The sequence below is a fragment of the Rattus norvegicus genome, chromosome 3 (genome assembly GCF_036323735.1).
Source record: "Rattus norvegicus strain BN/NHsdMcwi chromosome 3, GRCr8, whole genome shotgun sequence".
NCBI lineage: Eukaryota > Metazoa > Chordata > Mammalia > Rodentia > Muridae > Rattus > Rattus norvegicus.
This window is the reverse complement of record NC_086021.1, coordinates 34,772,221-34,798,092: the sequence shown is the minus strand read 5'-3', so window position 1 is coordinate 34,798,092 and position 25,872 is coordinate 34,772,221. Positions and strand designations below refer to the sequence as shown.

The following is a 25,872-nucleotide window of genomic DNA, read 5'->3' as shown; positions in this document are numbered from 1 at the left end:
GCTCCTTTCCTTCCAGTTAGTGCCAGCCAAGTCCGGATTTCTAAGGCAAATTTGGGCTCCAGATGGAGTAGCCACAGTGATCTAATTGGAAACCTCACTCACTGATTTGTGCTAAATATCAGAGCAAATTACAAAACTAGTCATAAAAAATGACTTATGGAGACGGGATCTCACTATGGAACCCTGACTGTTCTGGAACTTCCCTTTAATCGGAGCACAGAGGCAGAGGCAGGAGGATCTCTGAGTTTGAGGCCAGTCTGGTCTACAGAGTGAGTTCCGGAACAGCCAAGGCTACAGAAAACCTATGTCCAAAACCAAAACTACAAGAAGGGACCTAAAAAGTTTCCTTAAATCATGCCACAGATGTGACCTACATTCAGAATCACTGTCACACCCAGGGAGATCATGTACGAAAGCAATTCAGATTGCCACTTTCATTCAAAAAGTCACCCTGTCTGGCAGCTCCCATTGGCTTTTCTCTGGGGAAAAATAGAAAAATTTGACTCACCCCTGCCCACCCCACATCCCTGGTCCTAGAATTATAGGCTTTGCCACCACACCAGGCTTATGAGACTCCGGGATGGGGCCCGGGGCTCTTTGTGTGCTAAGGAAGCACTCTAGAACCTGAAGCACACCCTCAACCTTTGATTGGCGTGTGTGTGTGTGTGTGTGTGTGTGTGTGTGTGTGTGTGTGTGTGTGTGTGTGTATTAGGGTTTTACTGCTGTGAACAGACACAGTGACCAAGGCAACTCTCAGAAGGGCAACATTTAATTGGGGCTGGCTCACAGGTTCAGAGGTTCAGTCCATGATCATCAAGGCAGGAAGCATGGCAGTGTCCAGGCAGGCATGGTGCAGGAGGAGCTGAGAGTTCTACATCTTCATCTGCAGGAGGCCAGTAGGAAAAGACTGGCTCCCATGTGGTTAGGAGGAGTGTCTCATTGCCCACCCCTAAAGTGACACACCCACTCCACAAGGCCACACCTCCTAATAGTGTCACTCCCTGGGCCTAGCATATTCAAATCTCCAGAGAGAGAGAGAGAGAGAAGGAGAGAGAGAGAGAGAGAGAGAGAGAGAGAGAGAGAGAGAGAGAGAGAGAACGAACATGCATTATGGGAGCATGTGTTTATGGACCTGCACACCACTTGAAGGACCAAGGAAGGCATCTGCTATCTTGCTCTAATACTCTGCCTCATGACCCCTCAGGCCAGGGTTTCAGTGAACCGGAACTTGCTGTTTTCCAGCAAGGCAAACAACTAGCAAGGAAACACAGCGGCCATCCTAACCCCCTATGCACACACCTCAGGGTTGGGGTACCAGGAACACTTGCAGGCCCTACCCCACGTTTCACTCACTGATGGGACTCCAAGCTCAGACTCCCATGCTTGCTGTGCGAACACTCTGACCCACTGAGCCATCTCCCTGGCTCTGATCAACTTTTTTTATTGGATTTTTTTTAACTTACATTTCAAATGTTATCCCCTTTCCCTTCCCATCTATAAGCCCCCTATCCCATCCCCTATCCCCCTGCTTCTCTGAGGGTGTTCACCCACCCAACCCTTCCCACCTCCCACCCTTCTGGTCAACTTTTCAACAAGCATTTGTTTTTGGAGACTGTTGTCCTGGCTGGCCTTGAACTCAGAGATCTGCCTGCCTCCGCCTCTGGAGTGCTGGGACTAAAGGTGTGCATTTAGGAATTTCCAGCATAGAAATAAATTCTTGATACCTAAGAAAGAAAGCCACATAGACATGAAAGTGAAAAGGAGGCAGTGCTTAGGAGGAAGCTATGTTGCCAGGCAGCGAGTGTCTGTCCTACACTGCCCTTCCTCTGCTCCACCCAGCACAGCAATGTCCAGGGGCCAGGAGGTAGCCCAGTGGATAACATTCTTCATAAGTTCGGTGCTTTGGTTTCTAGGGACACTCTCCTGTATCCCTTGCTGGCCTTGAACTGGCCGAGGAGGGCCTTGAAATTATTCGTATGCAAGTGTTTTGCCTCGGTGTATGTCTGTGCACACGTGCTTGCCTGGTACCTGTGGAGACCAGAAAAGCACATTGAGTTCCCTGGAACTGGAGTTACTGATGGCTGAGAGCTGCCATTTTGGGTGCTGGGAATCAAGTGCTTGTAACTGCTGAGCCCTGACTTTGGAGTTCTGACCCTTCTACCAGTGCTAGGAATTCCACCACAGCTGGATCATGTCAGGCAGGGGATGGAAGCCAGGGTTTTGTGCATGATAGACAAGCCCTGTACTGACCGAGCCATATCCCAGCCCCATGGGTTAGATTTTTATTAGCTTCTCAAGAGCATCTGGCTTTCATTGTTGACAGCTACAGTCTTCCAGAAGAGCCTGTGCCACTCATTATCCTGCTTCTCAGAGTGGTGAACCATGCACATGGACAGCTCCTGAGTCTGGCCAATGCCCAGAGCAGTTCAGTAACGGGAGTTTTCCTTTGACTCGAGCATGCGCTCAGCAAATATTGATCGGAGGATACCCAGGCCTTGTGAGTCTGGACCTATGTAACAGGATGTAGTGAATCCCACAGAGTGAGGAGGAGGGAACCCATTTGGGGCTATACAGGCCATGCTGGGAGCACTTCATGGGAGATGGCCCTATGGGAGGGGAGATGGTGGTGGGTTGGACATGTAAAGAGATGGTGAGATGGTGAAAAAGAAACCCTGGGCTTTGGGTTTCTGTTTCATTACATTTGTGTGTGTGTGTGTGTGTGTGTGTGTGTGTGTGTGTGTGTGTGTGTGTGTGTTCATGTACCCACACCACAGCACACATGTGGAGATCGATTGTGGGAATCGATTGTCTCCTAACACCACCTGGGTCCCAGGGATCAAACTCAGGTCGCCAGGCAGCAAACATCTGGCCTCACTATTTCAAGTTAAGTTTATAAAAACCTTTTTTCCTTTCAGTAAAAAAAAAAAAAAAAAAATACTAAACTGAAACGAAATCTCTCTGCTATTTTAGCATGCATTACTGCCGAAGAGGAAATGAGGCTATGGCAAGGCAAAGGTAGATTTTTGTTTTTAGTGTGTTATGTGTGTCAGTGTTCTCTTGTGTAGGGGGAGCACATGTGTGCATGTGTGTGCTTGTGGAATCCAGAGGCTGACATCTGGTGTCACTACTTTATTTACTGAGGTGAGGATTCTCGCTGAACCCAAAACTTACTCACTGTGTTAGTCCGACTAGCCAGCTTGGCCCAGGCATCTGCAGTCCCCACCTCCCCTGAGTTAGATTTACCTACTGGGCTTATAATTGGGTGCTCGAGGTCCAGACCCCAGTCCTCACAGGAGCACAGCAAAGGCCTTATCCATGGGGTTATCCCCCCCAGTCCCTGGATGCTATTTTCATAAAAGATCTTGCTTCGTGTGACTTCCTTAGGTGCCTTTAGAATAATAGGCCATGAATCAGGGCCATGTGGTACTGCATAGGTAACCACAAAGAGAGGTTTGTGGGAGAAACATTGGCTCTTATACAGAAGTGGAAAATGGCATGAAAACGGCATGGGGACCTTCTAGGACCTGCCCCAAAGGTCACCAAACATTTAGTCTATGTGTCAAAAATGTTCTTGTCTTAGCCTGTTTGGTCTGCTGTTGTAAAATGCTGTAAATTCAGTAGCTCATGAGAACCATTTATCTCTCCGGTTTCTGGACACTGAAGGTCCAAGGTCAGAGGCTTGAAAACACATGGTGTCTGGTGAGGGACCATTTCCTGGCAGGCAGACACTAGACACTGTCTTATCATCTAAACCGATCTTAGCAGACGTTAGAAGGGAGCTGTCAGGGGCTGCTGTTGCCGGGGCAGTAATCAGTCTATTCATGTCATGAAGGCCCCTCCTAGGGTGGATTGGATTTGGGTCACATATTCGGTCTATAGCAATCGTATATAAAATTTCAAATCAAACAATTTAAGAAAAAAATTTTAATTGTGGGTGGGGGTGTGGGTATGCCTGTATCACGTATGTTGAGATCAAAGGATGATTTTCTGGAGTCAGTTCTCTCCTACTGTGTAGAGCCAGGACTCAGACTAAACTCGGGTGGTCAGAGTTGTGACAAAACCTACTGAGCCATCTTTCCTTCTCCATAGAAAATAAAAAGAATTTATCCAAAATGTAACACTTAACTTCCTGAAGGTATAAAGAGCTTCCCCAAAACAATTCAAGAGACACAAAGTTTCTGGTAGAAAATGAACAATTATTAAGTATAGGAAAAAGTGGACACTCGAAAAGCTGAGGAGGCTCAGTGGCTAGCTAAGTCAGGCATGGTGGCTCAGGCCTTTAATCCCAGCACTCCAGAGGCAGAGACAGGGAAGTTGCTGAGAACCTGAGGCTAGCCTGGTCTACATAGTAAGTCCAGCCAGGACTATGTAATGACACTCTCTGGAGCAGCTCCTGCCTCCAGGTTCCTGCCCTGCTTGAGTTCCTGTCCTGACTTCCTTCAGAGATGAACAGTGGAAACACACGCCAAACAAAACCTTTCCTCCTCAGCTCGCTTTGGTCATGGTGCTTCATCACAGCAGGAGTGGCCATGACTAAAACACACACAGCCTCTGTTACTTACTGTAAGTTTTGTGTGTGCTTGTGACTTCCATGGCCATTTCGATTGACAGGGAATTAAATTATCTACATTCTTGGCTTTTAGACAGTATAAAGGCTGAACTTTATTTTCTCTCCTTTCTTCTTCTCTCTTTTTTAAGATTTGTTTTTTATTTGTGTGTGTGTGTGTGTGTGTGTGTGTGTCTGTGTCTGTGTGTGTCTGTGTGTCTGTGTGTGTGTCTGTGTGTGTCTGTGTCTGTGTGTGTGTCTGTGTGTGTGTGTGTCTTTGTGTGTGTGTGTGTCTGTGTCTGTGTGTGTGTCTGTGTCTATGTGTGTGTCTGTGTGTGTCTGTGTGTGTGTGTGTGTATGCCAGTGCACAGAGAATCCAGAAGAGGACATGGGATTCCCCTGGAGCTGGGGTTATAGATAGTGTGAACTGTATGACATGGTTGCTGGGAACTGAACTTAGGTCCTTTGGAAGGGCTGCAATCACTTTTTTTTTTTTTTTTTTTTTTTGGTTCTTTTTTTCGGAGCTGGGGACCGAACCCAGGGCCTTGTGCTTCCTAGGTAAGCGCTCTACCACTGAGCTAAATCCCCAGCCCCCTGCAATCACTTTTAATCTCTAAGCTCTCTCTTCTCTTCCTCTCCTCCCTCTCTCTCTCTCTCTCTGTTCTGTCTCCCCCTCATTCCTCCCCTCCCCTCCCCATCTTTTTATTTTTATTTATTTTGGGGGGGGGAGCTGGGGACCGAACCCAGGGCCTTGCGCTTGCTAGGCAAGCTCTACCACTGAGCTAAATCCCCAACCCCACCCCCCATCTCTCTCTCTCTCTTTCTTTCCCTTGACAGGTACTCACTGAAGCCTAGGCTAACTCTGGATTGATTTTTACTTCTTTTTTTTTTTCCTCTCCCTAAGTGGAATGCTTGAATGCAATGGATAAACAATCCTATGTGGGCGTTTCTCGTGGCCATTTTCTGAAGGATGATTTCTATTTTTTATGGGGACAAAATACCGATCAAAGAAGAAGTCACAGTTCAATATTTCATGACAGGCTTTTGAAATTGATGTCAGTATCTCTTTCTCGAGTAATTTGTCTTCATTTTTTGTCACCGGTTGGCAGAGGTTCCGGTAGAGTAGCCTTATTTAGTTATTTATTTATTTTTTACTTTTTTAATTTTATGTATGTGAGTACACTGTCGCTGTCTTCAGACACACCATTAGAGGGCATCGGATCCCATTACAGATGGGTGTGAGCCACCGTGTGGTTGCTGGAAATTGAACTCAGGACCTCTGGAAGAGCAGTCAGTGCTCTTAACCACTGAGCCATGTCTCCAGCCCTCCAGTAGCCTTATGTTTCTATTATCTTGAAGCATTAACATCAACCCAATTACAGATAAGCTCATACATATTTACAGCCTGAATATCCGTGATGTATTACAAAAGAGCATATGAAAACATATCCATGGAGAGAATACTTTCTTATAAGCCATACATAATGCCACATCCCTGTGATCCCTGCACTTGTAAGGTAGAAGCAGGTGGATTTCTGGGAGTTCAAGGCCAGCCTGGTCTATAGAGAGAACTTTTTCTCAAAATAAATGAATCCATAAACCTTTTACACTTATGTTTCTCTACTGTGTGTCCGTACACATAGAAGCTCATGTTTTGGGTGTATGTGTATTGGCATGATCCCATAATTAGTTTCTTTGAAGTTTGTGATTTTGTAAGCACACTGATACCCAGTTTATTTTATGAGGTGGTGGCGGGAGGGAATCTATCCGAGAGGCCAGAGGCTGACATTAAATGTCTTCTTCAGCTGCTCTCAAACATATTTTCTGAGACAGGCTTAATTAGCAAACCTGGTGTTTACTAGTTTAGTGACTCTGGCTGGCTGGGAGATCCTCCTGTCTCTTCCTCTCAGGGGCTAGGATCCCAAACAAGGCTTCTGAAATGGAAGATCCTAACTGGGGTCCTCAAGCCCCAAGTTTGAACAGCAAGCACTTTGCCCCCTATGCCTTGTCTGAGCCCCCTTGTTTATTTTTGTGTATATGTAAGTATATGCGCCACGTACCTGCTGGAGTCCTCGGGGTCAGAAGAAGGTGTCAGAGCCCTGGAAGTGGAGTTACAGGCAGTTGTGAGATGCCATGTGGGTGCTGGGAACTAAACTCAGTCCTCAGCAAGAGAAAAAAATATGTATTCTTAGCAACCGAGCCATCTCTCCAGTCCTGCCTATGGTGGATTTTTTGTTTGTTTTGTTTTGAGACCAGGGTCTCACCTATCCCAGGTTGCTCTCAAAGATGCTGTGGAACCAAGAATGGCTTTAAACTCCCGATCTTCCAACCTCCACCTCCCTAGCGCTGGGCTTGCAGGTGTGCACTGCCGCTCTTGGCTTAAATTCTTAGTTTTATGAAGTTGTGGTTGTCTTGTGAGCCTCATTCCTTACTGTACATCCGTGTAGAGCAAAACATTTGCATATTTATTTGCCTCGGACTGGTGGCTTTTCTTCCTTGGGACATAGCTCTCTCTTCTAAGACAAGCTCTTACCCAAGTGGCAGCCGCTTCCTGGCTGAATGTAGAGCGACTGGCAATACTTGTTGCTAATTGTAACATTCTGGCTTCTATGTAACAAATTAGAATACCCAGAAAGAGGAGACAGTCAATGCTAACTCAAATGCAAATAAAATTTTTTTCTTGGGGATTTAGCTCAGTGGTAGAGCGCTTAGGCAAGCGCAAGACCCTGGGTTCGGTCCCCAGCTCCGAAAAAAAGAAAAAAGAAAAAGAAAAAGAAAAAGAAGAAAAAAATTTTTTTTTCTTATGGTAGAGTAACTTCAATGTCAATACTTAACAGATCTACATATATCAAGGAAAATACTTTTAAAATGAAAATCTTTTGTGCTTGCTTTCATAAAACATAAGGAAAAGCAACTTGGGGAGGAGGGGGTTTATTTGGCTTATAAGTTATAATCAGTCACTGAGGGAAGCCAGAGCAGGAGCCAGGAGGCGGCAACTGTAGCAGAGACCTTAGAAGAATTCCTCTTGCTGACTCCTCCCCTGACTTGCTCACAGTCGCCTTTCTTATGCAACCCAGGCCTACCTGCATAGGGATAGCACTGCCCATGGTGGGCTCCGCTTTCTTCTGCCAATTAGTAATTAAATTTAAAAGCCCTACAAACGTGTCCGTAGGCCAATCTAATGGAGGTAATCCCTCTTCCCTGGGATGTCACATTGATAGCTAAAGCTAACTATGCCACCAGTGAATAATCCATAATCATGCCCAGGTGAAGAAAAATGTCATTTGCAGTGTAAGGTGGACTGATGGGTTTTGTTGTGACTGTTGAGGATGGTTTGTTGCCATGGTTTGTTGCTATGACAGCAGATACCATACGGTGCCTACTCTTTGAGAAACTGTTGGTGTGGTACCCAAGGAAGCGATCCAGTTATCTGCAAAGGTCATTGAACTAATCTTCCCAGAGCTGAGGATGTGAACCAATGTATAGCCAATGCCTAGTATGCCAAGGCCATAGAGTCTACCCACAGCCTACCTCCCACCACCCCCTGCTTTAAAAAGGTAAAGACTTGGCCAGGCGCACACCTGTTATACCAGGACTTGAGCGGTTTAGAGGCGGAACTCAGAAGTTCAGCATCATTTGTGGCTAGGCCAGCTAGGCAGGCCAGCTTCCCCCGACCCGCCTCTACCTGCTGAGTGCAATTCTTCCCAGATTCACCTAGTCAAGAACGGCCACAGAAACAGAAGCAGCCTGTCTTCTGTGAAGCCACTCTTCCCACTAGGGAGTTCTGTTTAGAAAAACTACAGTTTTTAAACAGAAAAATGGTTGATCTCAGACAGCCTCCTGGATTCTGGGTAACGAGCTGCACCCCCTGGCCACATTAGGAAGGAACACATTCTTGGTAACACCACCATCCTCACTGGAGCCTGGGATATTTTTCTAAGGACCATTTACAGTGTTTGCTCACAAAGGAGTCTTTTTGAGATTTGGAATCTCTTCCCATTAAATTTTCCACATTTTAGTCAAGAATGTAAGTGGGCCGATTGGTTTTTCATCTGTTTTGAATTTTCTCCTCCGGCTGCCTTGCCCCGTGATAGTAGCAGCGGGGCGTGGTCCCTTCAGGGATGCCTCAACATCGCCCACAGAGGATGCTGCTTGGAGGCAGTAGACATTCATGTACTTGTTACTATTTAAGGCTTTGCTGTGAGCATCTTCTGTCTGTTTGGATCCCGTGCTTTGAGAAATAGCTTTACTACAGTTTGCAAAATGGTCTTGGTGACTGATAACTATTGAAAACACATTGTTGAGGTCTGGGGTGAGCTCAGCTAATCGAGCGCTTCTCTAGCCTTCACAGAGCCCGTGGTTTGATTGCTGGTACTAGCTTGGTGCTGCGTGCCTGTAATTCCATTGTGTGGGAGGTAGAGGCAGGAAGATCAGGAGTTCAAGGTCATCTTGGCTACATAGGGCGTGGTCAGCCTGGGCTATGTACCACCCTGTCTCAAAACTAAAGCCAAGGAAGCCATAACTGGTCAGTGAACTTTAAAGGGGCATGAGTTCCTTAGGGACAGGTTTCTTCTTGTTACTGTTGTTTGTTTGTTTGTTTGTTCGTTCGTTCGTTTGCAAGAACTTAAGGCTACAGAGATTGTCAGGCAGGTGTGTCAGGAGATTGTCAGCAAGACAGTGAAATCCACGAGCAGAAGCTGTGAAAAGCTTTCAGAGGTGATGGCCCTGAAGAGAAAGCTGTGGGGGTGGGGAGGGGAGAGTTGTCCTGTTCTCGCTGCTGAGGCTACAGCCATGAACTTCACCTTTTCTACCCCTGAGCTCCAGGCCTACCTAGCTCTTGATATATATCAATATATAGATATAAAGATAGATCGGTAGGTAGATAGACAGATAGACAGGTGATACAACATATTGGAGGCATGTATGTATATATACATGGGGGCATGTGTATGTATGTGTGTATGTGGTCAGAGGTCAACCTCAGCTGTTACCTTCAGAAACACCATATGGACATCTCTTTAGATACAGGGTGACTAAGCTGGCTGGGGAGTCCCAAGGATCCCTCCGTCTCCACCTACCCAGCACTGGGCACTCTGACGTGGGCGTTGTGGATCAGACGTGGGTGTTGATGCTTTCAAGGCAAGCGTGTTAACCACAGAGCCACCACTCCAGCTATTATGTTTCCTTAAATCTGGTCGATACGCAATGGAACTAGACCAGGACAGGGTCACTGACCAACAGAGCCCTTGTGAGAAGTCTTAGCCTGGGTGCTGAGAGCTCTTCATTCATGATCACCACTAGAGTTACTTGTGCATTTGCCTTTTCCGGTTGTTGACAGAAACCCGCCGTCTTGTTTACCCCTCTCATTTGCTCGGCAAGTCTCCTCTGTAGAGATAACATAAATAAATAATCTTCTGAGCGGTGTTTCTTACAGTGGAATCTGGGAGGTGGATTGAGGACAAAAAAAGTGATGAGAATTTTAAATCTTCATCCCCTGCTTTTTATGACAACATTTTAAAAGGTTGGTTGTAAGGATAAACATTTTTCACAGGGGCTATCGGAGGGTCATTTTAGGATTTTAGGGGCATAAGACTCCCTGTGTCCTAAGTTGACATTTCTTTGATCTCTGCTCCTGGCTGACTGGAAGCTAGACTAAGGCAGTTAAGCTAGACATGGTGACCATAAACCAGTAATCTCAGAATTAGCTGTCAACTTGACAGTGTCACCTGAGAAAAGAGTCTTTTGAGGGAATGCTCACACCAGATTGGCTTGTGGGCATGATTATGGGTGCCTGCTTTGACTGGTCATTGATTTGGGTGGGTCCAGCCCACTGTGGGCAGCACCATTCCCTAGGCACGTGGTCCTGGGCCACATGAGAAAGCCAGCTAAGCATGAGTCTCTGAACAAGCTGGCAAGCAGTATTCCGCCGTGGTTTCTGTTGGAGTTCCTCCTTGAATCCCTGCCTTGACTTCCTTCAAGGATGGGTTATGAGCCAGTGAGTACGCTGAATTCTATACTTTCTCCTCTCTGTTGTCTCTAGATAGGGTGTTTTATCACTGCAAAAGGAAGGAAATTAGGACACGTGACTCTGATTGACTCAAGGTTGATGTAGAGGCGAGCTTAAAGCACAGCTCAGCTCCAGCACTCAACAATGCCCATATTGTGTTTGAAAGAGATCGAATCACGCACTCGGGGAATCAAGAGACAACAGGAAGCTTTTAGAAGGGAGTGGGTATGTATTTGTGGGGTAGATTGTGGCGAGGATTGGTCTCATGGGTGCACACCTTACCTTTAGACACTCCGGGTTATATATGTTAAGTGTGTATAGCTTCCGTCGCTGTTGGCAGAGGCTCACTGTATTGGTCAGGCTGGCCTTGAAATCTCGGTTCCATGTGATCCTCCTGTCTAAGCTTTCTGAGAGGTGGGAATATAAATGTATACATCACTGTGTGCAGTCTCTTTAAAAAGATTTTATGGGGCAGGGGGAGGGGATAGGAGGCTTATGGACAGGAAACCAGGAAAGGGAATATACATTTGAAATGTAAATAAAGAAATATATCCAATAAGAAAAGACTAATGTTCCACAATGGATATTTAAATATATTTTAATTATGTCTCTAATGTTAAATAAATTCATATTTAATAAAAAATTATTTTATTTTATTGAGGGGTTGTGTGGCTTGAGACAGGGTTTCTCTGTGTAGCCCTGGCTGTCCTGGAACCCCTTCTGAAGACCAGGCTGTCCTCAAACTCAGAGACCCGCCTGCCTCTGCCTTCCAAGTGCTGGGATTAAAGGTGTGCACCACCATACCGCTGGTGGGCAATTTTATTTTTACTTATTCTTGTATGTATATGTTTGTGAGTTCGACCACATAAATAAGTGGAGGTTAGAAGCCTAAGATCCCCTGGAGTTGGACTTACACAGGACCAAGTGGATGCCGAGAACAAAGCCGGTGCTCTGCAAGAGCCGTATGTGACCTTAACCATTGAGCCATCTCAGCTCACCCTCCCCCTTTTTTGAGAAGGCATCTTATGTAGACCAGGCTGTTTTTAATTTTGCTATATAGCTGAGGATGACCCTAAGCTTCTGATCCTCCTTCCTCTACTTTCTAAGTGCTGAATTTACAGGGGTGTGGACCACACAGTTCATGAGGGGTTAGAGGTAGGAGCCAGGGCTTCCTGCGTGCTAAGGAAGCATTCTACCAACTGGGCCAGCGCTGTGTCGATGGCAGTCATAGCTCGGATGGGGCTGGAATGAACGCCTGAAGGGTGCCAGTTATATACTGCATGTCTTAAGACCTTGCATGTTTTAGAGAAATGAGGTAGGGGTTCCCGGGCACACTAGGGATGCCTAGCAGAACCGTTGAGATGGTTGGCAACCTGTGTCAGTGAAGCCCTGGAGCTGGCCAGACCCTCATTCTCTGGCCCTCTGAGGTTCCCTCTGAGGCAGCAGCACGCCTCCCATCTGACCTGGCTCGAGTCTCTTCCTGGGATGCTCTAATGCATTCTCTGGCTCTGTTCCACCACTCTCCTTCCTGGGCCAGTCCTCCCTGCTGCTCCTGTGTAGGGCTGCCCACCCCCTGGCACTCCGATCTGTGGCTGAAGCTTCAGCCCCGTCCACTTCCCGACGTCCTCCTGAGGGCTTAGTCCATCTGTGCTTGCAGACTCTGCTATGCATACCAAACCCTTTATTCACACGGCCAAACTGCACTGAGTTTTCTCCCTGTGTGGACTTTGCTTACGTGCAGGAAGCAGACTCGGACTCACCCTGGAGCCCTTCCCCCTTGCTCACATCTCCCTCAGAGTCTGCAGCCAATCTGTCACTTACAGTAGCATTTGCCAAGTGTCAGAATGGCTTCCTCCTGCTCTCATTCTCAGTCTCCTGACCTCGGTCTCCCATGATTCCAAGCAGATCTGTGGTCACGATCTTGCAAGAGCTCTCCAAATTCAAGTAGCTGGTTCTTTTTTTCTTTCTTTTTCAACGATTTATTTATTTATGTATGTGGGTACACTGTCGCTGTCTTCAGACACACAGGAAAGGGTATCAGATCTCATTATAGATGGTTGTGAGCCACCATGTGGTTGCTGGGAATTGAACTCAGAATCTTTGGAAGAGCAGTTGGTGCTCTCAACCACTGAGCCATCTCTTTAGCTCTTTCTTAAAAAGGAAAAAAAAAAAATGTAGGGTGGGTGCATGTCTTTAAGCTCAGCATCCCTGAGGTAGAGGCAGGTGGATTTCTGAATTCCAAGCCCCTGGTCACTTATCAAGTTCCAGGCCAACCAAGGCTACATAGTGAGACCCTGTCTCAATAACAACAACAACCACGACCACAACAGGAACAGGAGAGGAGAAAGCCAGAGAGATGGCCCAGCAGTTAAACGCACTGGCTGCTTTTCCAGAGGACTAGGGTTCAATTCCCAGCACCCATATGACAGCTCATTACTGGCTGTAACTCTGGACCCAGGGATCTGAGACCTCCTTCGGGGTACCAGGCACACTTGGGGCACTTACACACACGCAGGCAAAGCACCCACGTACAAATATAAGAAGTCGTTTGTTTCTTATTTTATTAGATATGCGTGAGCACATTGCATGAGGGTACTTAAGGAGTCTAGAAAGGGTTTCTGATATCCAGGAGCTAGAGTTATACCTGTGGGCTGCCTGACAGGAGTGCCAGGACTCAAACTCTGGCCGCCGTCTGCTAGAGCAGCTAGTGCTCTTAACTACTGAGCCGTCTCTTCTGCCCTAGTGTGCTCGTGTGTGTGTGTGTGTGTGTGTGTGTGTGTGTGTGTGTGTGTGTGTGTCTCACCTGTCAGCTTTTGGCATCTGAGACATTTTCCTTTGTAATGGAACATTAATTATATATAGAAGAAATGTGTCTAAAAGGAGGAGAGGGCAGGGAGGCTAACTCTGGACCGTGCTCAAACCAAATTTGGTAATGTTGGTGTAAAGCTCTCAACAGACACCCGCATCCTCAGTGTCATCATGGAAAATGCTAGAGCCACTGTCCTGGATCAGAGAAAATGATGGGGAGGGTGGCTCCCTAGAACTGGAAGCCATAGAATGAGACAATAAACTCCCCCCCCCTCTCTTCAAACAGGATCAGTTTGACAACTTGGAAAAACACACACAGTGGGGAATCGACATTCTTGAGAAATACATCAAGTTCGTCAAGGAGAGAACGGAGATTGAGCTCAGCTATGCCAAACAGCTCAGGTAAGGCAGCCTGGAGAGATGGCTGAGGTGCTGCAAGTGCGCAAAGGGTTCATTCCTCTTTCTATTAAAATTTTTATGACATTTATTTATTGATAGGGCAGGGGAGTATGTGCCGGGGTGTTTGTGTGAAGTAGAACATAAGCCAAGGAGTTGGTTTTCTCTCCTTCTATGGTGTGGGTCCTAGGGATTGAACTCAGATCATCAAGCTTGGCAGCAAGCCCCCCCACCCCCATCTTGCCTGCCAGAAGCAAGCACGATTTTCTGTTCTCATTTCACTGTGTGGTGGGAGGTGTGGGGGGGATGTGGGGGGTGTCTTTTCTTGTAAAGTAATATGTCACTGGAAATAGCTGTTTTTAACAGAAAATTTTTATGAAAGCAAAAATGAAAATTGCTGTTAACTTAGGTTTGTACAGTTTTCATGTGTGAGGAAAGGTCTTGTGTGACCCAGGCTAGCTTGAACTCCCTATATAGTGGAGGCTAGCCTTGACCTCCTGCCTCCTGAGAGCTGGCACTACAGGTGTGAGCCATCTCTCTGGGCTCAAGCCCTTCCTTTAGGTACTGTATTTTGCTGTGTTTTCCTTTGCTGTGGTGTGTTCTGATCTATTTGGCAGGGCTCCCCATTGAAGCCAGGGTCTTGTGCCTCTAGGTAAATAAATCCCCAACCTTACCCCAGCCTACCCCCATCACTCTGTCCTCTAGGCTCAGGTTTTTGGATTGTTTTCTTTTCTTTTTCTTTTTTTCTTTTTTTTAATTTTATTTACATTGGTTATCTGTCTCCACGTGTGTCTGTGTGAGGCTGTCAGATCCCCTGGAACTGGAAAGAAGTTGTGAGCTGCTGTGTGGGTTCTGGGATTTGAACCCTCATCCTTTGGAAGAGCAGCCAGTGCTCTTAACCACTGAGCCATCACTCCACCCCTGTTTCTGTTTTCTTTTAATGATTTTTTTTTTAAATTTTGGAGAAGTTTGGCTACCAGTAAATTTCATATTGAAATACACATTTGTAGGGGACCCCCGCTTGTCGCTTATCGGGCTCTAAATTAGCCCGGCCTCCCCAGGAGCCTCCATCCTGCTAAGTGGCTTGGAGCCTCAGAGCCTGCTGTGAGTTCCCTCGGCTGCGAGCCCTGGCCTTGATCCTTTAAGAGTCCAACTTCCTTTGCTCTGCATGGGTTGGGAGCTTCGTCTGCCCTGTGGTAGTTTGCTTATGGTCTCCATTCCCGTTTATCGTTTTTGTGTTGTGTGGATCTCCAAGGCTTTTCCGGGCTACGTCACTCGGAAGCTGACAGTTCCCATTCATGTCGGTCACTTTCTTTTTTAAATTTTAATTACATTATTTATTTATCTTGTGTGTGGAGGAGGTGGAATGCCATAGCTACATCATGTGAGGTCAGAGGACAACTCCCGGGAGTTGGTTCCCTCCACCGTGCTGGTTTCCAGGATTGATCTCAGGTGGTCAGGCTTGGCACCAGGTGCCCTTACCTACTGAGCCATCTCCCCAGCCCGGCACATTCCTGTTGGTGCATATCTGAGCCCTTTTCTTCCTTTATTGTAGGATCAGAACTGTGGTCACGGAGTAAAACTCTGCCTGGTTTTAGTAAGACTTGAACTAGTCAGTGTTGGCAGCGTGAGTGGTCCCCAGGAGCAGAATTTGGAAAGAACTGTTCTGAAGGAGATTTTAGCAGGCACTTGTCCCCGTCACACCAACTAAAGAGACAAGTCGAAGTAAAAAGCAGAGAAAGGAGATTCACTCTGTGTGGCCATATTGGGAAGAGAAACAAAGAAGTCAAAGGCTTCCAAGTCTGTCCTTGGGTCCTGACAGGTCATTTAAATGTAAAGCAGAGTGTGTGGGGCTAAGCGGTCTTGGCCCGCCACTGGTCTCTTGATGTCTTGGCTCTAGTGCGTCCTGAACGGTGATGATAAGTTGTCAGAAGTTTGCATCATCACAATTCCAATCTGTGTGTGTGTGTGTGTGTGTGTGTGTGTGTGTGTGTGTGTGTGTGTGTAGGGTGTGGAGGATGTGTGTGTAAGTGAAGTGTGTGTGTGAAGTGTGTATGGGGGTGTGGAATATATGTGGGAGGGTGTATGAAGTGAGTGAGTGTGTGTGTGTGTGTATGGGGGTGTGGAGTATGTGTATGTGTGAAGTGTTTGTGTGTGGGGGGTCGTGGTGGAGTGTGTGTGTGGAGTACGTATGGGGAGCGTGGAATATATGTGGGGGGTAGTTGTGTGTGTATGGTGTGTGTGTGGCATATGCAATGTATGTGTGTGGTGTGTATGTGGTGTGTCTATAGTGTGTATGATGATGTATGTGTGTGCATGAGTGCATGCATGCATGTGTTTGTATGAAGTGTGTGTAGAGTGGGGGGTTGGGATATGTGTGTGTATGTGTGCACATGCCGCAGCACAAAGACAAAGGTCAAAGGCAACTCTGTGGAGTCGATTTTTTTCCTTCTACCTTTAAGCATTTTCCAGGGTTCAAACTTGGGTCACCAGACTTATGCAGTAAGCTCCATTACCCACTGAGCCATCTTGCTGGCCCCTTCCAGCCCACCTTTAGCTTTTCTGGCTGGCATTTTTAGTCCCAGCATGGAATTCCTCGGGACATTTTAGTGCCTCGAAGGCCGCTGTTTGAAAGGAATGGGACAATGGTCTGCATAATATTCCCTGTCCCTTTAAGATTATCTTAGAAATTTGTTTGGGGCATGAGATATTTTTAAATTGTTGGTAGGGCTGGGGGCAAGGGTTAGCTGGGAGAGGGCTTGTCTAAGTCACGTGGATGTCTGGGTTCCATCCCCAGCACTAGTAAAGCAAACTCCGTTTGGGCTATGAGTCCAGCACCTGATGGTGGAGGCAAGAGAATCAGAAGTTCAAAGTTATCCTCAGTGTGGTATGTAGAAGGTCATTGTTTTTGTTTAAATAAGCATCTCAGTGTGAGCTATGGACCATTCTCAGAGGGACACATCTTGTTCCCGTGGAGTAGCGAGAATACAGAAACCAACCGAGAAACTATGTTCCCTACTGACTGAGTCCAGAGCAGTTCTTTTCTCAGGCCCTGCAAGAGGCTGGGTCTCACTAGCAAAAGGCTGCTTCACAGTTAGTCCTGATCTGTTGCCACTCACAACGACGAGTTGCACGGCCTGGCTCAGAGCTTGGGAGGCTGAGCCAGGAGGATCTCTTGTGAGTTTCAGTCTAGTGGAAGGAGAACTGACTCCAGGGAGGAAGGGAGGGAGGGAAGGGGGAGGAAGGGGGGGGAGAGAGAGAGAGAAAGAGAGAGAGAGAGAGAGAGAGAGAGAGAGAGAGAGAGAGAGAGAGAGAGAGAGAGAATGTGCTACACCACAGTCTAGCCAGGGGTCTTCCATTGGCTCCCTTAGTTTTATGTCTTTGTCTCCCGTTTGCTCCTCCTGGTGCCTCAGTCCAGATGCTGGAGAGGTCTCTCTGTGACTAGAGTGGACCTGAGAGTGCTCCTGTGTCCTCCTTGGAAGCATCTTTCTCCCCCGAAGACCAAATGACAGTCTCTTGCGTTCCTCCCACCTCGCTCCTCATGCCCCTGTGTCCAGCGTCCAGTTCCTGTTTCTTTCCCTCAGTCTGCCCTGCCTCCTTGACCCCAGCTGTGTCTGGCTTTAAGCGCCTGTGGATGGAGCAATCGCTCACCCCCAGACGTATCTCTCCAAGCGTCCCTCTCTCCCAGACTCCAGATACAGCTTACCTAAACTCCAAAGGATTTCTAAACAATGCCTGCCTGCAACCCCTGACCTTTCCACCTCTCCTGAGAGTGTGTAGACAGGAGCCCCAGGGCTCTCCTCACCAACACACCATCCACTCCACTGGCCATACTGACCCAGGACCAGCCACTTGTTGACTGTATGCTACCTCTGGGTCCGGGACACCGTTGTCTCTTGCCCGGATCTTTGTCCATTGAGTGGGCTTGCCGTCCCATGTCTGCTGGCTTTCTATGAAGCAGCCGTATCAGTTCCTTGGTAACTCCCCATTTCCTTCTGATTAAGTTTCCAAAGTTCTTCTAAGGGCAGATGCCTAAAAGCCTTGCGTGCCCGGGGCCTGGGCTCTTCCCTGGTCATGCCTTTCTCCTTTAACCATGATCCCTTCATGGCCTCTGTGGGAAAGGCTGGGGCCAGTCAGAACATTTTCTCGGTGGGCGGCTTGGCTTTTCTGAATAAACCTGTGCAGTGTGACCGTGCATCCACGCTCTGCCCAGATGCCAAACATGCCCTTTAATTATGCTCCTGTTTTGGCACTGTGGTTATCTTGCTCCTTTCTTGTTAAACGAGATAAAGCCGGGTGTTTTTAGTCAATGGCCACTGCTGTGTTTTTTACCGAGTTCATTTCCTGAGTCCGACGTTGCACATACTGTTCGTCTCAGGCTTTTCTGCCATTCAGGTTTGCATTTTTCAAGTTCATCTCTAATGTGAAATACTCTTGCGGGGGTTCAGGGGTGAGCTGTCTACTTTCTGGCGTGTTTTCATTTTTCTCCAGGCTGGGTTTTCGTCCTCCTCTCCGTCTCCTCTACCCCCCTTCTGACAGCGCCTGACAAATCTTTTTACATCGGGTGTGCTTGACCTGGGGCAGTTTGATGAATTAGCTGGGCTCACCTCCTGGTCCCCAGTGCAGGGGGTGGGGGATGGAGGGAGTCTAGTGGGACGGGGGTGGGGGTGGCGGTGGGGGTGGCGATCCTGTTCCTGATTCGCTTCATAGCCATATGATCAGGGGCACATTGTTCCCTGAGAACAACTGTAAAATGTAAGTAGCAAGAATCTCTGCCTTCTAAAGTTGGTGGGTTGCTTTTCTCACCCTTCTGACCAGATACCAGCATGTTAAACAACGAAGGGTTTGTTCTGGCCCTGGCTCGCAGTTTTAGGGGGACGCAGTCCATCATGGTGGCAGGAGCTTGAGGCAGCCTCTTCCACTGTTAGTGTAGTCAGGAAGCAAAGGGGTAAATGCTACTCACTTCCTTCTCTTCGGAGACCCCAGACCGTGGGATGGTGCTGACCCGCGCAGGGTATATCCTTCCTCCTCAACTAAACCTCTCTGAAAACACCCTCCCAGACGCACCCAGTGGTTCGTGTCTACGATGATTCTAAATCTAGTCATGTTGACTGTGAGGATTTCTGGATGCAGGGACCAAAGGAGATGAGGTTGGAAGTCTTCTGGCTGACTCCCAGCATGCTCATTGCACATCTTTTTATTCTGGTTCTCTCTGGGGCTGACCTATTGAGTTTGCTCTCCCTATAGGCCTCTGAGAATCAGCTGGGGAAGGGGTCCCGACTTAGGGATTCCGAGCTATTGCCTGTCATGAAACTCCTAGGCGTTTTGGGCTGTGGGCAGGAGAAGAAGCATGCTCCCATGGAATCCCTCGGTTTATGAGGACTTCCCCATACACACAGCTCGAGTCCTGTGGAGTGGGGACCACGGACAAGCCCACACTCTGCCCAGATCCTCAGATCCCACAGACGGGAAGGGACAGTGTAGATATTGTCAGGGCAGGTCCCCTGTCCCTGAGTGTGTCCTCTCTGTCCAGTCTGCTTCTGTCTGAGCTGGCTCAAGGCCGTGGCTTCATTTCCCTTTGTGTGGTCAGCTGGGTGGAGCGAGCGTCCATTCTAAGTTGCTTCCAAATTTTCTTCCTCCATCCCTTCTCAGAAACACCTTTCCAAGGTGTATGGGCCGAGCTGAGTATCCTGCTTCATTTGTTTATTGTCTGATAATGCAAACTTTCCTATACCCACCCCTGTGTGTGTGTGTGTGTGTGTGTGTGTGTGTGTGTGAGAGAGAGAGAGAGAGAGAGAGAGAGAGAGAGAGAGAGAGAGAGAGAGAGACTGAAGAGTCAGCTAGTATATGCATGTATGTGTGTTACCAGAGATTCAAACCAGGACTTCGTGTGTTAGCCAGTTTCTGTATTGACGAGCTACATCCCTGACACATATATGTGACAGGCTTTGAGCCGACTCTGTAGTCCAGGCAGGCTTTGAACTTAGGATCTACCAGTCTCTCTCATTGCAGCACCGTGCTCTGGCCAGATTCCCTTTGGTGCCTTCCATTTGCTGGGAGAGCACCCTTCACCTTCTACCCACCCTGATTCAGATGTCTCGTGGTAATTGTCCAGAAAAAGAAAAGAACAGATCCAAACATTCCTAGGCTCCACCCTAGACGTTCTGGTTCAGGGCACCTGGAAAAGGGCCCAAGTATCTGCTGCAAAAGTCCCCTGTGGTTCATAGGGTTGGCCAGATCTGAGCCAGCTGCCTCAGAAACTCATATTTTCCTCTTCTCTGTTCGTCAGTCTACCCGGAGAGCTGGTTGAGTATGGAAAACACACTGGGTTCCTCAGCAGATGCGGAAAATGTGAAGGTGGTGTTCTGAGGGATTCCCTGCGTTCATGTTTAAAAATTAATTTATTAATTAATTAGTTTAAAAAAGCTTAATACAAGGCTGGAAAGCCTGTCTCCAAGGCAAGAGGTTGGGAAGGGTTTATAGAGAAAGAACCTTGGACTTGGGCTGTGCGGATGCCTCAGTGGGTACGAGTGCCTGTTGCTCAAGCATTAGGATATGAGTTCAAATCCCTAGCCCCCACAGAAATATCTGGTCATGGCCATTCATGTCTATAATTCCAGAGCTTCAGGGAATGGAAATCAAAGGTTATGGGGCTTGCCAGCTGCCAGCCTGGGCCCGGGCTCTGTCAAGGAGACAAGGCAGAGAGAGTAGGGGAAGAGGGCACTTGCTGGCCTCTAGTCTCTGTGTGTGTTTGTGGGAGCTTGGGCATGACTACAGCACACACTTTCACTCGAGCCTTTGCTAAAAAGTGGGACATGAGTAAAAGGTGACTTTTCACGCCTGTGGTCACGCATGGCGGCACACATCTTTAGTTCCAGCAGGGAGATCTCTGTGGATTTGAGGCCAGCCTGACTACATACTGAATTCTAGAAAAAGAGTATCTTTTTTTTAGCTGGGCGTGATGGCCCAGGCCTATAATCCCGGCACTCAGGATGCTGAGGCAGGAGGATCACCACAAATTCTAGGCCACTCTGGACCACACAGAACAAGCCCTTAAATTTTGTTATTATGTATGTATTATGTGTGCATGTGTGTGTGTGCGTGCGCACGCGTGTGTGTATGTGTGTGTGTGCGTGTGTGTGTGTGCGTGCGTGCGTGCGTGTGTGTGTGTGTGTGTGTGTGTGTGTGTGTGTCTATGCGTGTATTGCAGGGCAGCTACTGTGTGCATGTAGAGGTCAGAGGGCATCCTGTGGGAATCAGTTCTCTCTTTCCACAGTGTATGTTATCCGGCCTAGTGACCAACCTTTATCCCCTGAGCTCTCTTGCCAGCCCTTATGAAGCAACATTTACCACATCTAGTCAGGCTCAGCTTCCTCCTGTTCCATTTAATATTTAAATTATTTTATGTCCAGAAAATGTGGATTTAATTTTTTTGTGGACTTAATTTTTTTGTTTTGGTTTTTTATTGGGGGGGGGTTGTTTGTTTGTTTGTTTTTGTTCTGAGACAGCTTCTCTGTGCAGCCCCGTGTGTTCTAGAACTCAATCTGTAGACCAGGCTAGCCTCAAACTCATAGAGATCCACCTAAAGGCTTGTCCCACCACCACCTGGCAAATGTTTTGTTTTTTTTTTAAACCACAGTTTGAGAATTTTTATGCGAAGCGTGAACTTAGAAGTGGAGTTTTCAATTTGTAAGTTATGATTAACAAAAGGACTGGCTACTGTTTAAAACTGTGCACTAAAAATATCTGGTAGGCAGCCAAGGGGCTCTTCGGTGCTCCCTGCACACGTGCACAGAAGAATATGCTGCTAGACTCCGCCCCGCCCACCCCGACCTGGATTGCAGACCGGAGTCACCTCTGAGAGACAAGGACGAAGGGTCTTTCAGTATGACGTGCTTCTCCTTTTTTACCCCACCCCCTTAAAACAAACGTTTACAGAAAATGTTGCTTTTGAAATGTATTTACTGGGGAATCTGGGACCTATGCACACTCCTACAGAAGAGTCTATGGGTTTAAGTATATGCATAACCTGTCATTTGTGGAACTCACAATTTTTAAACCTTTTTTTAATTTATTACTGTATATCATATGTGTGAGGATGTGTATATCATATGTGTGAGGGCGTGTATACCACAGTGTGCAGACATCGCAAGACGACTTTGTGGAGTCCCTTTTTTTCTTCCACCTTGTGGGTCCTGGGGAATCAAACTCAGGCCGTCAGGGTTGGCAGCAAGCCGCCTCTACCCTCTGAGCCATCTCACTGGCCCCATAAATGGGCTTTTAATTGTGCAACTTTATGACTTTAAAAAAAAAAAAAAAAACCAAACTAGTAAGGCGTGTGCGTCGTCTGTGATTCCTGATTCCCCTGTGTATTTCCAAATATGGTGACACTTCTTTCTTTCATTTTCGTCTTAGGAATCTTTCAAAGAAATACCAACCCAAGAAGAACTCGAAGGAAGAAGAGGAATACAAGTATGTCCAAAGCTGGTAGATATAGTAAGATATGTGTGTAGCCGTGGTTGTGAAGGGGGTGGCTTCCCTTGTCATATAAGTACTGTCCTGCCTTCCTGTCTGTGTTCATGAACCTGGGGGACTCAGTGAGAACCTGGAGCCTGAGCCACAGGACCCACTCCAGACTACTTCCCTTAAAGTAACCAGGGAAAGTCGTAGGAGGTCCTGCAAGCATTCACAGGCAGTGGGGGAGGCAGGGTAAGCCCTGGGGCGGTGGCTCTCAATCTTCCAATGCTATGTGACCTTTCACACGGTTCCTTGTGTTGTGGTGACCCCCCCCCCCCAATGTAAAACAATTCCGTTGCTACTTTGTAACTATAATTTTGCTACTGTTATGACTTGTAAATATCTGATGCAGAGTATCTGACTTGTGACCCCTGTAAAAAGGTCATTTGACACCCCCCAAGCCCCCACCTGAGGTCTTGACCCACAGATTGAAATCCACTGCCCTAGAGCCTGGGCTCCCTTCTGAGTCATCAGAAGCCCTGCTTCGCCTGTTCATCCAGCCAAGGGCCCTAACTGTCTCAGTCAGCAGTGTTGGGCCATTGTGCATGGTGGAAGGTACCGTCTTTGATGTAGGTCCCGGGCCCGGTGTACTTTGTGGACTTGGGTGGGGACCATCTCTGGTCTGAGATGAAACAGAGGCAGAGGCTGCATTTCACAGAGCCCCTGTGGCCGTGTTTGGGTTGTAACTAATTCTGAGCTCCTGTGAAATGAACCTGGCAAGATCCTCTGGGAGGCAGATACAGGGCAGACAGATTTTAATTAAATAAGGCCTGTGAGGATGGAGGGGGCCTGTCTGAGGAGGAGCCTGTGTGATCTGTCCTCAGGTACACGGCGTGTAAAGCGTTTCTTTCCACCCTGAATGAGTTGAATGACTACGCCGGGCAGCATGAGGTCATCTCCGAGAACATGACGTCACAGATCACGGTGGACCTGGTGCGCTACGTACAGGAGCTGAAGCAGGAGAGGAAATCGGTAATGCATATCGGGTGTCCTCCCCCAAGGGGTGGACCAAGGACAAGGATGTTCTCCCAGATGAGAGAACAAGGAGTGGGCTATGGTGGCTCCTAGCACCGGGGCAGATTGGGAGGGGGCAGGGCAAAACGTTTTCTGCAAGTTCGATGACCGTCACACATGCTACACAATGAGTCCCAGGCCTCCAGGGCGGCATAGTGAGATCCTGTCCTAAATCCAAAAGGTACTGCAAGCCTTAAACAGTTGAGCAGTAGAGGAAGCAGGTGGAACTCTGTGAATTCAAGGCCAGCCTGGTCCACATAAAGAATGCCAGACCAGTCAGGGTGGCACAGTGAGACCCTGTTTCAAAAGCAAACGGGCTGGAGAGAGGGTTCGTTGGCTAAGGGCACTGGCTGCTCCTGCTGAGGACCCAAGTTTGGTTCCCACATGGGGGCTCACAACCATCTCTAACTCCAGTTCTAAGGGATCCAAGGCCCTTTTCTGACTTCCTTGGGTATAAAGCATAAATATGGTATGGACATATGAATGCAGGAAAAATACTCATATACATATAAAAATAAATATAAAACAAACAAAATTAGAGCCAGGCAGGATGGCGCACGTGAAAGGTAGAGGCCGGCAGATCAGACTTACAAGGCCAGTGGGTGCGTGACGGGTGCGTGGTTGGTACGTGGGTGCTACGTGAGTTCACTTAATACCTGTTGTGGTCTATGTGTAGAGGTCAGAAGACAACATGAGTTGATTTTTTACCTGCTGAGCCATCTCATTATAGCTGGTGCCTTGTCAGTGGAGATTCTAAATAAAAGCTTCCTTGTTAGTTAGGCCTCCCACAGCATTGGCCGAGCCAAGTGTCTGTTCACAGCTCCAAGGTCCAAGGTTGGAGACCTAAGGCTGACCACATTCTCTGCTGGTCCAACCATTAGGGACTGTGTTTTCTTGTCTTGTTTATTTTGTTTATTTATTGGTTTATTGTTGTTTTCCAAGGTAGGTTTCACTGTTTAGCCCTAGCTGTCCTGAAATCCGGAGTCAGCCCAGGCCTGCTGCCCTGTTTTTGACCTTGCCTTGATCTTTGCAAAGGTTTCTCTTCCGTTTAGGGCTCCGAGTTCTCAGTTCTCGCCACTGACCCTTCTCGCCTCACAGGGTTTAGCATTTTAGCCAGCTTCCCAAACAGAAACTGCTCTCTCCCTTTTAGCAAGTATCCATTTCTGTTCAGGAGTCAGAAGATGGACAACCCATCAGAGCCGCACCCCTCCTCGTCCCTCCCCTCCAGCTGTGTGGTCCGAGGCTGGGTTCACTGGCCTGTTCAGGTTTCCTCCCTGAGAAAGCCTTTTGCTGGGGACGCCCATTCTTTAGAATGTTTCCTTCTCCCAGCGGACTTTCCCATCTGCCACACCTAAAATGCCTCTCCCTTTTTACCTTTTCTTGCTTCGAAATGTTTTGGGTTTTTGCAACAGGGTTTTTCTGTGTGTGCAGCCCTGGCTGTCCTTGAACTCACTGTGTTGACCATGCTGATCTCGAACTTGGAGATCTGCCTGCCATGCCAGCACTTTTTTTTTTTTTTTAAAGATTTATTTATTTATTATATATGAGTACACTGTAGCTGTCTTCAGACACACCAGAAGAGGGCATCTGATCCCATTACAGATGGTTGTGAGCCACCATGTGGTTGCTGGGAATTGAACTCAGGACCTCTGGAAGAGTAGTCAGTGTTCTTAACCGCTGAGCCATCTCTCCAGCCCCATGCCAGCACTCTTAACCTCCCAGCCATCTTCCTGATTCCTTACATCATTCTTTTTGCATAGTTATTAACCATATCTAGATTTTGAGGAAGTTGGAGAAGCACTAGAGACAGAACCAGGACTGTGTGCATGCAAATCGCACGCCCCACCAGCCCTGCCCCACAGCGACGTGAGGTGTTGTGTGGAGTCGCTTGCTTACTGGTTTTTCTCCTCTGCTACTCCAGGACAGGGGTGTCCTTGCCTACCTCATCAGGCCTGCAGAAGGCGGGCATGGCGGAAGTGCAGGGGAGAAAGGAATGGCAATAGCTGGGAAATAGGAGATGTGCCCAGGGCTGGGAGTGTGCGCCATGGTGAGTGCTTTTCTAGTTCACCAGGAAGGGACCAGAGGTGTAGCTCAGTGCTGCAGACCTGCCTCTCATATACAGAGCCCTGTGTTCCATCCCCAGCATGTGTGTGTGTGTGTGTGTGTGTGTGTGTGTGTGTGTGTGTGTGTGTGTGTGTGTGTGTGTTAATGTCTGCTTAGCTTAAAAAGGTTTTTTTCTTTTAAGCCAGGTGGTAGTGGCACACGCCTTTAATCCCAGCACTGGGGAGTCAGAGACAGGTGTATCTCTGAGTTTGAGGCCAGCCTGGTCTACAGAGTGAGGTCAGGAGAGGGCATTGGATCCCTTGGAACAGAAGTCGTCACAGACTGACAAGATCAGCCAGCGTTCCTAACCACTGAGCCATCCTTTTGTTTAAAGGAGTGTTAGTCACCAGTAACCAGTGCAGGCCTGGCAGTCAGTTAGGAGGCTCTGCAAACACCACCGTATCTGTCGAAGGGCTCTGCAATTAGACTTAAGAACATTGTGAAATCTCTAAACAAAGGGAAGAATGCCAGCAAATCCATA

The 25,872-nt window shown here is 47.7% G+C and overlaps 1 protein-coding gene across 21 annotated transcripts in view; it reads left to right on the top strand.

Annotated features, from left to right (window-relative positions):
- Positions 1–25,872, top strand: part of Fnbp1 (formin binding protein 1) — a 119,957-nt gene that overhangs the window by 28,678 nt on the left and 65,407 nt on the right. For all 21 annotated transcript variants that reach the window (XM_063283065.1, XM_063283060.1, XM_063283064.1 and 18 more), the window contains exons 2-4: positions 13,648–13,763; positions 22,173–22,229; positions 23,099–23,246. In XM_063283065.1, the coding sequence (XP_063139135.1) occupies positions 13,648–13,763; positions 22,173–22,229; positions 23,099–23,246 (321 nt within the window). The remainder of the gene's footprint in view (positions 1–13,647; positions 13,764–22,172; positions 22,230–23,098; positions 23,247–25,872) is intronic.